The following is a 17583-nucleotide window of genomic DNA, read 5'->3' on the forward strand; positions in this document are numbered from 1 at the left end:
CAGTATGAGAGAGAGAGAGAGAGAGAGGTCAGAGTTTGTACAGTATGAGAGAGAGGTCAGAGTTTGTACAGTATGAGAGAGAGAGAGAGAGAGAGAGAGATAGGTCAGAGTTTGTACAGTATGAGAGAGAGAGAGAGAGCGAGAGGTCAGAGTTTGTACAGTATGAGAGAGAGAGAGAGAGAGATAGGTCAGAGTTTGTACAGTATGAGAGAGAGAGAGAGAGAGAGAGATAGGTCAGAGTTTGTACAGTATGAGAGAGAGAGAGAGAGAGGTCAGAGTTTGTACAGTATGAGAGAGAGAGAGAGGTCAGAGTTTGTACAGTAAGAGAGAGAGAGAGAGAGAGGTCAGAGTTTTTAAAGGGGCACTTCACCAAAAATGTATTTATTTTCCACGTATAATCTCACACGCATCCGAAAACGTTGAATACCTTGTGCTGTGTTAACCCTTTCACTGCCACACGACAGCCGGTTAACCCTTTCACTGTGACAATACAGAAGGTTAGCCCTTTACTATCACACAACCGACGGCGATGCTCCATCATTAGCATCATTTGCGGAGCTAATGATGCTAATGATGGAGCATCGCCGTCGGTTGTGTGATAGTAAAGGGCTAACCTTCTGTCGTGTGGCAGTGAAAGGGTTAATTGCAACTCAATGAAATTATAAGGTAGCAGTCCCTATAATACACGGTGTTGCTATTTTTCATCTACATCATTTCACGGAGCTGGACATGTGGGTCCGATGTCCGCGATGACGTCACCGGTGGCCACGTTCAAACTAATTTACTCTCAACTCTAAAAACGTGAGTTTGAAAAATAAATAAAATAAAATACACGTACTTTACGGTGAAATGCTTGGTTCTGTATGAGCCCCTGAGAGTGTGCTTCATACAGTAAGAAAGTAAGTAAAAAGTGAGTAAAAAAAAAAAGTAAGTAAAGAGGAATATACAATATACATATATACAATAATTATACAGTACAATATACAATCTAAAGTAGTAAAACATTAGTAAACAGTGAGGTATAATGCCGAAAATGAGGTACAACACTTTGAGGTAAGGTGCAATTGCAAATGAGGTATGAATGTAGTGCAAATCTCTTTAATAATAGATAAATATAATGTAGTGTCAAAGTGAGTGTTTGTTTTAAAAGTTTGATATTGTGGTCTTGTAATTATGTATTTATGTATTTAACTGCATGTAGTATGTACGTATTGTAAGTAGGGATGTCCCGATCCGATCACGTGATTTTCCGAAGATCGGGATCGGCTAAAAAAAATCTGCCATTTTTTAAAATTTTTATTCAACAAACATGACCATGTTCACGTCTTAAACTCATACTGAGGCCTTAGTTTTGGTTTTAAATTGCATATCATCATTCATTTATTTATTGTCACACAGAGCAGAAGAATTTTGCCAAAACAAACTAATAGTATCCAGCTGCAGAACGGCAGAACAGCCAAACTCTCGGACCCAAATTTAAATTTAAATTTTAAATCTTTTGTATCCCAATTTCTCACATTACATTCACCCTGAATGTTGACGTTATCGAGGTGAAAAGTTTACTTCATTCAAACGAGGCATTGCAATCCTTGACATAAATCATTTGATGTTTAATTAAATCAAAGGAAATGCGTTTGGGTTTGAGAGTGTGGCTGGTCTGCCGTTCTGCAGCTGGATACTATTGGTTTGTTTTGGCTAAATTCTTCTGCTCTGTGACAATAAATAAATGAATGATGATATGCAATTTAAAACCAAAACTAAGGCCTCAGTATGAGTTTAAGACGTGAACATGTTTGTTGAATAAAAAAAAAAAAAGTAAACAATTTTTTTATCGGATCGGGAAAGATCGGTATCGGTAGATACTCAAAATCACATGATCGGGATCGGATCGGGAGCAAAAAAACGTGATCGGGACATCCCTAATTGTAAGTGATGTTCTATGTTGGAACAATGCTGTAACATGCTGCACTGAAATCAAATTCCACCAGCCTGGCTGGGTGGTCATCAAAGATAATTTAATTTAATTGAAGTGAGTGTTAAGGTGAGTGTAGATCATAGGTGTCAAACTCACGGCCCGCGGGCCAAATCCGGCCCGCCACGTCATTTGATGTGGCCCCCCAAGAGCTCAGGTATAAAAAAAAAAAAAAAAAAAAAAAAAAAAAACGTTTTTTTTTTTTTTTTTTTTTTTTACATTAATATTGGCACATGGCACTACCCGGCCCGCCACGTCATTTGATGTGGCCCCCCAAGAGCTCAGGTATAAAAAAAAAAAAAAAAACGTTTTTTTTTTTTTTTTTTTTTTTTACATTAATATTGGGTTAAAAAAATAACAGTGTTAAAATAATTGTGGATTAATGCGTTAATAAAGCTTTAACTTTGACAGCCTTAGTTATTACACATTCTTACACATACATGTATGTTGAACATCTGAGGTAACAAAGGAAAAAAGCCAAAAGCACTTACTCCTCAGACATTCTTTGACAATTTTACAGCCCAAAATACAAAAAAGATCCAGGCGGAATAGGTAACAAAGGGTTGAAGAAATATTGTCTGAACTGTCAGATGCAAACTGGCTGTTTGACATAACCGAGCATCTCGCTCAATTGAATAAGAAGCTGTAGGGACTCAAACAAGTCCCACCCAAAACTTGACCAATATAGTTGTGAACTGAGACAACCCTTATTTTGTTATTTTTGAGTACAGTTACAGTTGTGTGTTCATGCAGACACATAATAGCAATTTCATTACGAATTGAAAATGGGGGACCCTGATGTAAACAAGTCGAAAGTCTTTCTCTGGTCTGCATCCCCTTAACAATTGTGTGTATTGTGCTGTACTGTACTGTACCCATTCTGCAATCTGTTAATTAAAGTTAATTAAACTATCTTCCATTAGTTGGATGTATGGCCTCTGCAAGGTTGTGTGCAGCCATTTGTTTTTGTAACATCTGCTACATCTGTCCCACGTGTTCTTTGCAGCTCACAGTTGTTAGTTCTGCCCCTCTTGACTGTGACAAAAAGGTTTTGAACAAACTTAATGTCATAGCTTGTATTTGATGATATTCTTCTTTGTTATTTACTTGAATGGTTTGATCATTGATTGGTGGAGTAATATGGGGTTCTGATAAACTAAAATTATTTGTTAAAATAACATAAGCTAACATATATTTTTACATTTATGCAAATGAATATGCAATATGTATAACTTGAATAAGTAATAAATACAGAAACACCATGTTTAACAATATGTAAATGTGTAGCTACATTTATTTTACATTACATTAACATTTATACGGTCTTTGGCCCTTTGAGGGCAACCATAATGCTGATGTGGCCCTCTGTGAAAATGAGTTTGACACCCCTGGTGTAGATGGTGTGTTGTTACATGGAGTCGTTGAGCATCCTGATGGCCTGGGGATAGAAGCTCCTTCTGAGTCTCTCTGTGCCGGCCATGAGACTCCGGTTGACCGCAGCAGTTCAAAGAGGCAGTTGTTTGGGTGACTGACTAGAGTCTTTGGTTATTCTCTTAGCCTTGGCCCTGCAACGATAACTAAGGAAACGTAGTTAAAGTGCTAACTGTTGCTACGGTCCATATAGCAGGTCTTCCATATTGTCATTCTCCAATCCACAGATCTACTTCAAGGATGTCCACCCCAAGTTTCCAGAAGGTGGGAAGATGAGTCAGTACCTGGAGAGTCTGAAGATCAACGACACTGTTGACTTCCGAGGTCCCAGCGGCCTGCTGGTTTACAGCGACAAAGGTGACGGATGTTTATATTGTTCTTGTGTGATGTGATCATGTACAGGTTTCTATAGATCCAGAGGTCAGAGTTTGATTTGACAAGTTAATGAACAAAACTCTTGATTGACCTATATCAAGCCCTGCCTTCTTTTATTGATCCTCCAATCACAACGCTTGGTGAAGCAACCGTTGCGATTGGAGGATCAAGAAAAGAGGGCAGGGCTTGAGGTAGGTCAATTCGAGTGTACAGATCTATAGCTCCTTCATTTGATACTGTAACTGTCCGTCAACAGGGACATTTGCCATCCAAGCGGATAAAAAGGCAGCACCTGTGACCAAGAAGGCCAAAGAGGTGGGCATGATCGCAGGGGGAACAGGTGAGATGAAAGCATCCTTAGCCAAGTCGCAGGGGCTGCGCGGTCTTGCTAATATTGATGTTTTGATATTAAAAGAATATCTTTTCTTGCATTCACAAGTCAGTCGTCGACGTCATTCGACCAGCCAAGCTGCCGGTCGTCAAGTTGACTGAGCAAAACACTCTCTCTCTCAGTCTCCCTGTGACTTCATGATTACAAATCGCATCATTCGTTGGCCCATCGCAGGCGGGAGTGGAGCGCTTGTCCATGCAAGTTGGCTAGACACGACACAGCTGTGTCTACAGCAGGTATAACGATGGATACGAAAATGGATATTACTAACGTTAGCTAAAGAGAGTTCCCATGTTAGTAGTGGGCGGAGATGGAGCAATAAATACATGTAGTGAGCATATGCATACATGGTGACAGTAGAATCATAGTATATAAGAAAATTGAATAATAGATAGAACTACTGCAAGCGTATGGATACAGGGTGAGATACAAGACAATAGCTCAGGGCTGTATGTCCCGTGGGGGCAGGAGAAGCCACTCAGAAGGTTCAGCACTGCAGGCCAGACAGAAGGCAGTATGAAGCTGTTCCATGGGACCGGTTGAGACAGAGACGGAGGTTAAAAGGTTCTCCCATGTCTGCAGAAAAGCAGACATGGGAGCAAATAGACATCCTAACTAAACTAGACAGATTAATCTAAGGGTCAGTCAATAAACACACAGTAATTGAAGCATAATAAAGATTTATTCACACAACCATCCGCAGAAAAAGTAGGTAAAAAATAAAAAAGAAGAAGTTGCCTCCGTGTCTAGAAGCAGCTGGGAGGTGCGGTGCTTCAAAGCATGCCGTCTAACAAAACCACTTACATAATCCAACATTGTGTAAACAACTAACATATTCCAGTTAACGGTATCTTTTTTTAAATTATTTGTTATGAATATATCCATACTTCCATTGCGTCCGGGACATCCAGTGAAATCGCTTCGTGCGACAGTGTCCTTTGCAGAGGCAGGTTGCTACAAAGCATGCCATCTAACAGTGAAGTTACCGGTTGTTATTGGATTGATTGATTGAAAATGTTATTACCAGATTGCGGAATGGGTACAGTACAGCTCAATACACACAATTGTTAACACTTTGATTACCAGCCATGCGGTGTGCCTTACCCCCGTTGAATGCCACCACCCACTTCAATGATAGCGCTCTCATATTTGTGAACGCATACACTATGTCTTAACCCTTTCAGTGCCACGGACGACATATCTCGTTTCATCAGCCCCCCCGTTGAGTGCCCACGACGACAAATATTGTTTTATTAGCGATCTGAATTCATATTTCATCAACCGAGTCTCCCGTTGGTACACCAGCCCCTACAGGAGCTCAGAATGGAAAAAAGCGCCCCCTATCGTCTATCCCTGTGTAACTGCAGGTCAGTCGCTTAGACTGACCTGGGATCTGTAGATATGTAGAGGCGGAGCCAGCTGGCTCCTTGTGCTGGCAAGAAGTCTGATCAACATGGAAGTCATCGCGGGACGGGAATCAGCCTGGAATATATATTCACAGCAGCCAATAATCAATCAATAAGCGTGATCGATATTTGGAATGGCGATCAGGAATTGGAATAATCTTTTTGGAGAGCATCTGATCTGAGGTAAGGAATCTATTTTACCAGTCTTGGGATAATCAGAGTTGTATTCGCTGAGATCTCAGCGTTTGCCCTATGTGTGATGTGTTTGTGTGTGCGCGATCGCTGATGAGGAAATAAGAGAATCGATTTTTCAGATCGCCTCTATAGCGTGCATACGTACACATATACTATCGATAATCTAGCGTTTATTTGAAAACGATTCATAAATCGGCAGAAAAATGACAGTTTTTGTGTATTCTAGAATATTCCAGTAAATGTCTTTTATCATGGAATCTTTATATTTCCCTTGAAAACGAGGGCTTTTCATAACTCTATAAAACGAAAATGAACCGATAAAAAAAACAATCCGCTTCGACAATGTTGACTGCAAACGAGTCATTGATAAGCGACGGGCAGATTAGACACATAATAATTTAAAACATAGATTAGGCGTTTTTAACGCTAACATTGAAGTGGATGGTGGGCATTCAACGGGGTAAATCAAGGTTAAGCAAGGGCTCTGAAAGTGTTAAAGTATGGCTATGTGTCTAATCTGGCCGTCGCTTATCAATGACTTGTTTGCAGTCAACATTGTTGAAACGGATTGTTTTTTAATCGGTTAATTTCCGTTTTATACCATTTTGAAAAACCCTTGTTTTCTTGAAAGTTTCAGGAAAATATAAAGATTCTGTGATAAACGCCCTTTACTGGAATATTCTGGAATACACAAAAAACGTTGTCATTTTTCGGCCTATTTATTAATCGTTTTCAAATAAACGCTAGATTATCGATAGTATATGTGTACTTATGCACGCTATATAAGCGGGCTGAAAAATCGAATCTCTTATTTCCTGATTGCGCGCGCGCGCACACACACACACACACACACACACACACATATGGCACATGCTGATATCTCTGTGAAAAAAAGTAGATTCCTTACCTCAGATCAGATGTTGTCCAAAAAGATTATTCCAATTCCTGATCGCCATTCCAAATATCGATCGCATTTATTGATCCAGCGCTGGGTACTGGAAATATGTATTCCACGCTGTTTTGCGGCTCGGCAATGACTTGGATCCCCTCGGGTGGCTTGCCCGAGAAGTAAAACGAGGAAGCTGGATTCCCCCCCACCCAATGGGTTGCAGTACAACAGGGAGAGACGATAGGGGGCGGTATTTTCCCAATGGAGCTCAGAGAGAGTTTGCAGCACTAACGTGAGACTAGATTGATGAAATATGAATTAAAATTGCTAATAAAAAAAAAACAATATACGGCTTCCGGTTTAGCTTTAGAATGGAGTAGGTCGCATGTGACACAGCTGCTCACCCGTTATTTTTTTTTCGTTTTAAAATCATATTTATATACCATTAATGCGTTTAAAACTTGACGCATATATCAACTGAGACTATCAACTAACTATATTGACCAAAAGAATCGAGATGCCATCAAGGAAAGACCCAAAGAAAGACCAAAAACCAGTCGAAGAGGTCCCGCCGCGGGACCCAGGATACGTACAGCGGACAGCAGAAAGTATTGACTTGACAGAGGCCGCTTCAAGTTCAACCCCATCAAAGACCTCCGCAGATACCGAACATATCATCCGGAAAATGGAGGAAATGATCAAAGAAACACAGAAGATAATAACTCAAAAAGTAGATGCTATTAAAGAATCTATTGAAGGCAAAATTGATGCGCTGAGAGCGGACGCCGACGCACAGAATAAACGCACCGAGGCTCTGGAGAAAGTAGTGGAAGCCCACGAAATCAAATTCACTCACATCTACAAGGAAGTAGAGGCTAACACAGTTAACCTAACTGCTGAGATGAAGGGGAACTACAATGAAATCAAGACGGAGCTCAGCGAAATAACGGAGGAGCTCACGCGAATCAATAAAGAACAGAAAGCCAAAATATTCGAGATGGAATATCAAAAACGCAGGCTGAATATTCGCATTGTCGGTCTGGACGAATCAGTGAGATGTGAAAACCCTGAAGAGTTTGCCACAGAATTACAGAAAATCTTGGGAACAGGAATCCTTCCTAAAATACCGGAGGTGGATGAGTGCTTCAGATTGGGACCCCGCTCCAGTGACAACAACGCTAAGCCCAGAGTGATATTAGTTGTACTGCGCCAAGTCAGAATAAAAGAAATGATTATGCGTGAAATTCGCAGGATGAAAGGCAATCTGAAACACATGGAGGTACCAATACACTGCTTTGAAGATTATTGTCGTGAGGTAGTGGAACTGCGTGCCAAGTTCAAGACGGTGATGTCTCAACTATACCTGGGGAAATACAGACCCCTACTAATATACCCTGCAATACTTCGCGTCGTCGACAAACAAGGAGCAAAAGTTCTCCTCAAATCGCCTGAAGAGGCAGCCAAATTCCTGTCTGAACAGGAGCAGAATAGTGTATAAATGGCCTTTTAAATTTCAGTTATGCAAGGTCACCATATATTACAACCTTTAATAATCGAGGATTTGGGACAGAGAGACCTACGTGCTCAGAGTTTTTGAATGCTTTCCCCGACGTGTATATTATTGCGGACATATTGGATTTAAGATTGGAACACTCCAGAACATACTGGAACATTCAGACAATGTAAAAATGACATATTGGAATAATCTAGATCATCGAAGCATTCTTTGATATATGGAGCATTCTGGAATATCAGCAATACGTGGTCATTCATTCTACCAGAAGCCCCTCGGGGGAATAATCAACAGCTATCTAGATGCAAAACCACAGAGCCATCATAGCCGGCCGGCTGAAAGATCACTCTACACAACGATCATCGCCCACCCCGGTCGGGGGAAATGCTGCATATACGTATTTAAAAATTGTTTTTTTATTAATGGGAAATAATTTCACTACTTCTCCAATTAATACTTTAGATGTTTAAGCATAGCAATGCTCTTTTAAGATCTAAGTTAATGTTCTCTTTTTACTTTTTTTTTTTTTTTCTTTTTTTTTTCATCCGCTCTCTCTGATTTATTGAGGCTCTCTCTTCAGTTCAATACCTTCATATTATTCATGGGTTACTATAAATTACTATAAATTACAAGTTCATATAAAATGTAAGTGATTAAGGCATGACAATTGAAGCTTATTTTTGGTCTTTATTTTTAGTTTATCTCATTTAAATTTTTATTTATTTATTTTTTACGGGTAAGTGGCCAAGCCACAGTCGACATTCTACTTATGGTAGAATTTAGAGTGTTAGATCCTATGGTATACATAGGAATGTTAAGGATAATTGGATCATTCTGGGATATCCGGTGGTGCAAGGGAGAGAGTCATACGCAAAGGTTGTGTTCATGGAACACAATACTGTACGACTCTCGGTGGGAGGGAAGGGTAGGGGATTTTTATTTGTATATATGTATGTTTTTAAGCTCGGCTCTCAACGGGACCTCACTAGTGGGATGTATATCTAGTATTGCCTCGCACTCTAGAAGCATTACCAAAAATTACAATGCAACATGTATAGACTATGGCTAGTTTGAATATAATGATATGGAACACCGAGGGAATAAATAACCAACTTAAACGCAAAAGCGTGCTCACACTGATGAAAAAAGAACATGTGGACATTGCTCTGCTAAGCGAAACACACATTCTAGGGAAAGACATAGGTAAATTAGCGGACAACATATACCATAATATCAGTCACTCCTCTATTGGTACGAGAACTCGGGGTGTAGCAATAGTCGTTAAACGTAAGTTGAATATTGTACTAAAGGGAGTATGGTCTGATGTAGAAGGTCGGATAACTATAGCTAAGATTGAACATAAGAACAGGAAAATAGCGTTGATAGCGGTATACGCCCCAAATTTGTACGAAGAAGATTTCTTCACTACACTAACCAATGCAATGTTAGACATTCCCGATTACTCATTTATAATAGGAGCGGATTTTAATGCCATCTGGAACCCAAGGATAGACAAATCTTACCTCGCCTTTTCCAGCGAACAAAAGAATTCATCGAAGGCATTAAAGGATTGGTCAAAGATTACAGGTGTAAAGGACTTATGGCGGTTACTTAATCCCACGACCCGAAAGTACTCTTGTCGATCTGCGAGACATAAGACACTATCCAGAATAGATTATGTCTTTGCATCACAGAGACTATTTGATAATTATGAAGTGGAAATGATACCCAACGCACTATCAGATCACTGTTATTTACTCCTTAAAGGTACATTTGGTATACTATCCTCCCGAGCCCCAAGATGGCGATTTAACTCGTTGCTGCTTAACAACAAGGAATTCATTACACAACTCAAAGAAGCTCTTATAGTATTCCAACGGGAGAATGCAAACTCGGTGCAAGACCCCAGAATAATATGGATGTCGGTAAAGGGAATGATCAAAGACTTCACGGATAGCTTTTCCTCAAAAATGCGCAAGAATCAAAACACAAAACTGGATGAGCTGGAAACGCTTTACTCAACGTTATTTAATTCTCTGAAATACAACAACTCAACTCGACTAGAAAATCAAGTTAACGTACTAAAAATAGAGATCAATGACATATACAGACAACAATCGGAAATACAAATACGCAGCACAAGACAACAGCAGTACTCCCATGGTTCCAAACCCAGCCACCTATTAGCCATGCGATTAAGAATTAATGCAACATTTGCAGATATAACTACCATTAGAGCACAACAAGTACTTGTAACAGATCCGGTAAAAATAAACGATACATTCAAAGTATTCTACTCCGATTTATATAAATCAGAAATGACCTTCGATCAAAACAAAATGGACACATTTCTTAATCAAATTATTCTCCCTAAACTTTCAGAGGATGACGCTAAACAGTTAGAAATACCGATCACACTAGAGGAACTCAAGATGGCCATAACCGCAATGAAAAGTGGTAAGGCTCCAGGAAGAGACGGTTTCCCATCAGAAATGTACCTTTCTTGTTGGGACATAATTGGCCCCTTATTACTAAATATGATCTTATACTCAGTCAAGGAGGGGAACTTCCATAAAACCGACAATATTGCACTCATAACAGTCCTCCTTAAAAAAGACAAAGACCCCAACGAGTGCGGTAGTTATAGACCTGTAAGCCTCCTCGGAACAGATATCAAACTGTACTCTAAGGTATTAGCCATCAGATTACAAAAGCATATGACGTCTTTAGTTCACCCGGACCAAACTGGCTTCATAGGAGGCCGCCTGATCACTGAGAACATAAGACGTATACTGCACGTACTTGATGCCGACAAAGAGGACACCATACCTAAGGCGATGCTGTCCCTGGATGCTATGAAGGCCTTTGACAGGCTGGAATGGTCGTATCTGTGGGCAGTGCTAGAAAGGATGGGGTTAGGAAAAGGATTCATCGATATGATTAAAGTATTATACAAAGACCCATCGGCCATGATTATAACAGGCACAATCATCTCTGAAATATTTCCGGTATCACGCTCTGCCAGACAGGGTTGTCCTCTTAGTCCCGGTCTGTTCAATCTATCATTAGAGCCGTTAGCACAATATATAAGACAATCCCAATCCATAGAACCTATCGTAATCAAGGGCACACAACAAAAAATTTGTTTATATGCGGACGATGTAATATTGTTCATGAAAAACCCCAACACCACATTGCCTCATCTGCTCAAGTTGATTGAGGACTTTGGTGATTTATCGGGATTTAAGATAAATTGGCCGAAGTCGGCTTTCCTTCCACTTAACACCCCTGCAAAAAAAGATACAACCCTCCCAGGACAGATACCGATGGTAAAACATTTCAGATGCTTGGGAGTGGAAATATTCCCTACCATAAGACAAACGGTGAAGCACAACTACACAAAAATCCAAAACAAAATCAAAGACGACCTTGATAGATGGGCAAAACTTAAGAACACAGTACAAGCACGGATATCAATAGTTAAGATGGATGTACTACCTAAAATCAACTTCTTCTGTTCAATGCTACCGTTAACCCCTCCAGAGGGTTACTGGAAAAGATTACACTCCTCCACATACAAATTTATTTGGAATAACAAACCACCACGTATAAAAAGATCCACCGCACAGAGAAATAAAGCAGATGGTGGCATGGCATTTCCAGATTTTTTCCTATATTTTAAGGCGTACTCATTAAGTCCATTGACAACATGGTTTGACTCCCAAGCATTAGCATCTTGGAGAAAAATAGAAGAAAACATAGTAGCCCCACATAGACTGAAGGACATAGCATACACTAAACTACCAATCAAGCACTGTGAACGAAAATTTGGCCCCATAATTACTCATGCGATCCGGATATGGCGTGAATCACAAAAAAAAAATCCTAACCCACAAGAATGGCACAATCATACTCCCTTATTCAATAACAATGCTCTCTTAATTGGAAAACGACCTATAAGATTCCCTATATGGGAAGAGCAAGGCATACACTCATTAGGGGATATTTTTAACAAACAGGGTTTTTGTAGTGATAAAGAAATACGCAAAAAATTTAATCTCACCAAGTCCACATGGCTTTTTCACAAACAGTTAGAGCTATGTTTGAAGTCTCACGGTGTTCCATTAGACAGACCAATTGAACACCACAGATACCACAAATTCTTCTACTCAAGAGAGACATCGAGAGGTTTTGTTTCAGAATTTTATCATCAATTACTAACGTCCTCGTATGAAACCCTCCAACTTGACTCTGTCTGGAGGAGGGATATACCAGACCTGGAAAATGACTTTGATTGGCAAGGAGCCTGGGCAAATGTCCGACTTACATCAAGGAACCCGGATCATCAACAAATCAATCTTAACTATATTCACAGGACATACTTGACTCCTATAAGACTGTGCCGAATGGGGCTCAAACAAGATTCCAAATGCACCCAATGTACAAATGGGGACGAAGGGACATTTATGCACATGTATTGGGACTGCTCACCAGTTAAGGCATTCTGGAAAGATGTGACCCAACAAATATCAAAACTCGTATCTTGGAATATACCTGTACACCCCTCGGTATTGCTGTTGAATGATGTTTTTGAGTTTGCAGTGAATCCACAGCTAAAGAGATTGGTTTTATCGGGTATCACAGTAGCCAAAAAGCTGATCGCATCACGCTGGTTTCAACCGGAAAAAATGTGCCGTAAAGTTTGGTTTCTGACATATCTCGATGTAATTTACCATGAAATATCTACAGCAAGAATTCTGGGTCTCAATGAATCCAAAATGTCAATGTGGTTAGAAGTGGTGGAGAGAATAAAAGCTAGCTTATAATGGTAGTGTCTGGTTAGGTGCGAGGGATAGTGGAGGTACTTCTCAAGGTGGGGTCCGGGAGGGGGGGGTTCGAGCTGAGCATATGTATGTAGGTTTTTTTTTAGATAACAGGTATTATGGGTATATCTTATATAAAACAACTAACCAAAAGGTGATCCCATTGGATGTGCCCTGACAATTAATGCTTGTATATCTTATCGTGTGTTGTCATGTTTGTTTATATGTTTGTTTAAAAAAGAATAAAAAAAAAAAATACAAAAAACAATATTTATCGTCGCTGGCACTCAACGGTCGGCATGAACTAACGACATATCTCGTCGCTGGCACTCAAAGTGTTAAGGGGATGCAGACCAGAGAAAGACTTTCGTCTTGTTTACATCAGGGTCCCCCATTTTCAATGCATCATAACATAATGACATACAGATAGACAGTGCTACATCTATACATAGGTTGCTACAAAGCATGCCATCTAACAGTGAAGTTAGCGGTTGTTATTTGATTGATTGAAAACTTTATTAACAGTGAAATGACGGTGTCCTTTTGAAGGAGAGGGGGGTTCTACAACGAATGGCATCTAACACACTTCCCGCGATTTATATTTAGTTTCACAATGAGTCATGACCAACCAATTACATAATCCAACATTGTGTAAGCAACTAACACATTCCACGTGACTATCGTTTTTGAATGAGTCGTTATCACGATATCAATACATCCATTCATAAAGATTATTGTCCGCCATCTTGGTTTCATTCCTAAAAACACGAACGGCGGAGTAAAGTCATTCGGTTGTGGGCGGGTTCTGGGATCACGTGGAGTGTGTTATGAGAAATAACGTCTGAAAGAAGCGTTTCAGCCAATCAGAATCAAGAAATGTGCATGCCATTGTATAATGGGCGACACATAGGAACACACACCCTGTGGGGCCGCACCCGGGACCAGGACCACACCCGGGACCAGGACCACACCCGGGACCAGGACCACACCCGGGACCAGGACCACACCCGGCACCAGTCAAAGTCATGGGTTTATCTATTTTTCTGGAGGGGAAACCCTTGTGAGCACGGGGAGAACATGCAAACTCCACACAGGAAGGCCCGGGAGATACCCCACCTGGGTACCTGGCAACCTGGTCCCCAAGTGGGAATCGAACCCAGAACCTTCTTGCTGTGAGGCGCCAGTGTTAACCACTACACCACTGCGCCACTTCATTGGAGCATTAATAATTTAAACCCTTTTGTGGCGTCCCCTGCTATGAGAGAAACATCTTTTTCAATGCTCTAAAATGTTTTCAACCATCATCAATCACTGCAGTAGCCATTCATAGTCTAAAGACTTAAGTTCCGTGTTGAATGTGTCTGGTGGCCTCAGCGCCCGCGGTGGTGTTCACACTGTGTTGAGTTTACCCTGCTGGCCCCGCGGTGGTGTTCACACTGTGTTGAGTTTACCCTGCTGGCCCTCAGCACCGCGGTGGTGTTCACACTGTGTTGAGTTTACCCTGCTGGCCCTCAGCACCGCGGTGGTGTTCACACTGTGTTGAGTTTACCCTGCTGGCCCTCAGCACCGCGGTGGTGTTCACACTGTGTTGAGTTTACCCTGCTGGCCCTCAGCACCGCGGTGGTGTTCACACTGTGTTGAGTTTACCCTGCTGGCCCTCAGCACCGCGGTGGTGTTCACACTGTGTTGAGTTTACCCTGCTGGCCCTCAGCCCCGCGGTGGTGTTCACACTGTGTTGAGTTTACCCTGCTGGCCCTCAGCACCGCGGTGGTGTTCACACTGTGTTGAGTTTACCCTGCTGGCCCTCAGCACCGCGGTGGTGTTCACACTGTGTTGAGTTTACCCTGCTGGCCCTCAGCACCGCGGTGGTGTTCACACTGTGTTGAGTTTACCCTGCTGGCCCTCAGCACCGCGGTGGTGTTCACACTGTGTTGAGTTTACCCTGCTGGCCACTCTGGAGCTCACTATGTAATTATGTGAAGTCTGGTTTGATATTATTGGGCTGCGTGTACACTGTGCACTCTGTGGGCTGGTGGTTGGTTGTACCTCTCGCTGGTGTTTATTTGAGTTGTGCAGCAGACATCCACCATGATGTCTCCCTCCTGTAAGTGCACTGACATCAACTCCTGTGTAATGTAACGTTAGGCCCTCCAAACACATGAACTCTCAAATGTCAAGCTAAACAAATGGGTGCAAAGCTATGAACGTGTAAAACTAGAACTAGAGAATATGTGCAAAATGAATCGGCATTGTTTTTCTGTGTAGTGGTTAGGGCTGGGGATCACCAGAGGCCTCACGCTACGATACTTGAGTCACGATACGATAGTATTGCGATACTAAATATATTGCGATATGCTGAGTATAGCGATATTAATATTGCGATATATTGCGATTTATTACCTTTTTTCAACTGCAAAGTAAAACTTTGTCAACATGTTTTATCTAATAAAATAAAGTTCAGTCTGTTCATCTCACTTCAATCATTTTTATTGCAGAACATGGTATTTTCTCAAGCAGACGGATGTAAACACTGTAATCTGTGTTGCATGTACCTGACAAACTGAACTGTTTGTATTACAGTCATATTCCATGTGTGTGTGTGGACTACTGTACTATTACAGGTATTGAAATTAACAATGCAACTTCCTTATACAATTTCTTTAAATTTTTTATGAATAATTAAATATCGATACTTGGCGTCCCTGTATCGATACAGTATCGCCACGCAAAGTATCGCGATACTACTACGTATCGATTTCCCCCCCCCACCCCTAATAGTGGTGGCCCTTTAATGGATCTATTGTTGTTCTCCCTCAGGGATCACGCCCTTTAATGGATCTATTGTTGTTCTCCCTCAGGGATCACGCCCTTTAATGGATCTATTGTTGTTCCTCCCTCAGGGATCACGCCCTTTAATGGATCTATTGTTGTTCCTCCCTCAGGGATCACGCCCTTTAATGGATCTATTGTTGTTCCTCCCTCAGGGATCACGCCCTTTAATGGATCTATTGTTGTTCCTCCCTCAGGGATCACGCCCTTTAATGGATCTATTGTTGTTCCTCCCTCAGGGATCACGCCCTTTAATGGATCTATTGTTGTTCCTCCCTCAGGGATCACAACCTTTAATGGATCTATTGTTGTTCTCCCTCAGGGATCACGCCCTTTAATGGATCTATTGTTGTTCCTCCCTCAGGGATCACACCCTTTAATGGATCTATTGTTGTTCTCCCTCAGGGATCACGCCCTTTAATGGATCTATTGTTGTTCTCCCTCAGGGATCACGCCCTTTAATGGATCTATTGTTGTTCCTCCCTCAGGGATCACGCCCTTTAATGGATCTATTGTTGTTCTCCCTCAGGGATCACGCCCTTTAATGGATCTATTGTTGTTCTCCCTCAGGGATCACACCCTTTAATGGATCTATTGTTGTTCCTCCCTCAGGGATCACGCCCTTTAATGGATCTATTGTTGTTCCTCCCTCAGGGATCACACCCTTTAATGGATCTATTGTTGTTCCTCCCTCAGGGATCACGCCCTTTAATGGATCTATTGTTGTTCCTCCCTCAGGGATCACGCCCTTTAATGGATCTATTGTTGTTCCTCCCTCAGGGATCACACCCTTTAATGGATCTATTGTTGTTCCTCCCTCAGGGATCACGCCCTTTAATGGATCTATTGTTGTTCCTCCCTCAGGGATCACGCCCTTTAATGGATCTATTGTTGTTCCTCCCTCAGGGATCACACCCTTTAATGGATCTATTGTTGTTCCTCCCTCAGGGATCACACCCTTTAATGGATCTATTGTTGTTCTCCCTCAGGGATCACGCCCTTTAATGGATCTATTGTTGTTCCTCCCTCAGGGATCACGCCCTTTAATGGATCTATTGTTGTTCCTCCCTCAGGGATCACGCCCTTTAATGGATCTATTGTTGTTCTCCCTCAGGGATCACGCCCTTTAATGGATCTATTGTTGTTCTCCCTCAGGGATCACGCCCTTTAATGGATCTATTGTTGTTCTCCCTCAGGGATCACGCCCTTTAATGGATCTATTGTTGTTCCTCCCTCAGGGATCACGCCCTTTAATGGATCTATTGTTGTTCTCCCTCAGGGATCACGCCCTTTAATGGATCTATTGTTGTTCTCCCTCAGGGATCACGCCCTTTAATGGATCTATTGTTGTTCTCCCTCAGGGATCACGCCCTTTAATGGATCTATTGTTGTTCTCCCTCAGGGATCACGCCCTTTAATGGATCTATTGTTGTTCTCCCTCAGGGATCACGCCCTTTAATGGATCTATTGTTGTTCTCCCTCAGGGATCACGCCCTTTAATGGATCTATTGTTGTTCCTCCCTCAGGGATCACGCCCTTTAATGGATCTATTGTTGTTCTCCCTCAGGGATCACGCCCTTTAATGGATCTATTGTTGTTCCTCCCTCAGGGATCACGCCCTTTAATGGATCTATTGTTGTTCCTCCCTCAGGGATCACGCCCTTTAATGGATCTATTGTTGTTCTCCCTCAGGGATCACGCCCTTTAATGGATCTATTGTTGTTCCTCCCTCAGGGATCACGCCCTTTAATGGATCTAT

The 17583-nt window shown here is 41.6% G+C and overlaps 1 protein-coding gene across 1 annotated transcript in view; it reads left to right on the forward strand.

The window, feature by feature from the left end:
• The window catches only part of cyb5r3 (cytochrome b5 reductase 3), a 33722-nt gene that overhangs the window by 6608 nt on the left and 9531 nt on the right, over positions 1 to 17583 (forward strand). The window contains exons 5-6 of the mRNA XM_084338452.1: positions 3631 to 3760; positions 4035 to 4118. Coding sequence (XP_084194578.1) covers positions 3631 to 3760; positions 4035 to 4118 — 214 coding nt within the window. The remainder of the gene's footprint in view (positions 1 to 3630; positions 3761 to 4034; positions 4119 to 17583) is intronic.

The sequence above is a fragment of the Notolepis coatsorum genome (genome assembly GCF_963971535.1).
Source record: "Notolepis coatsorum genome assembly, contig: SUPER_15_unloc_1, whole genome shotgun sequence".
In the NCBI taxonomy this organism is placed as follows: Eukaryota; Metazoa; Chordata; class Actinopteri; order Aulopiformes; family Paralepididae; genus Notolepis; species Notolepis coatsorum.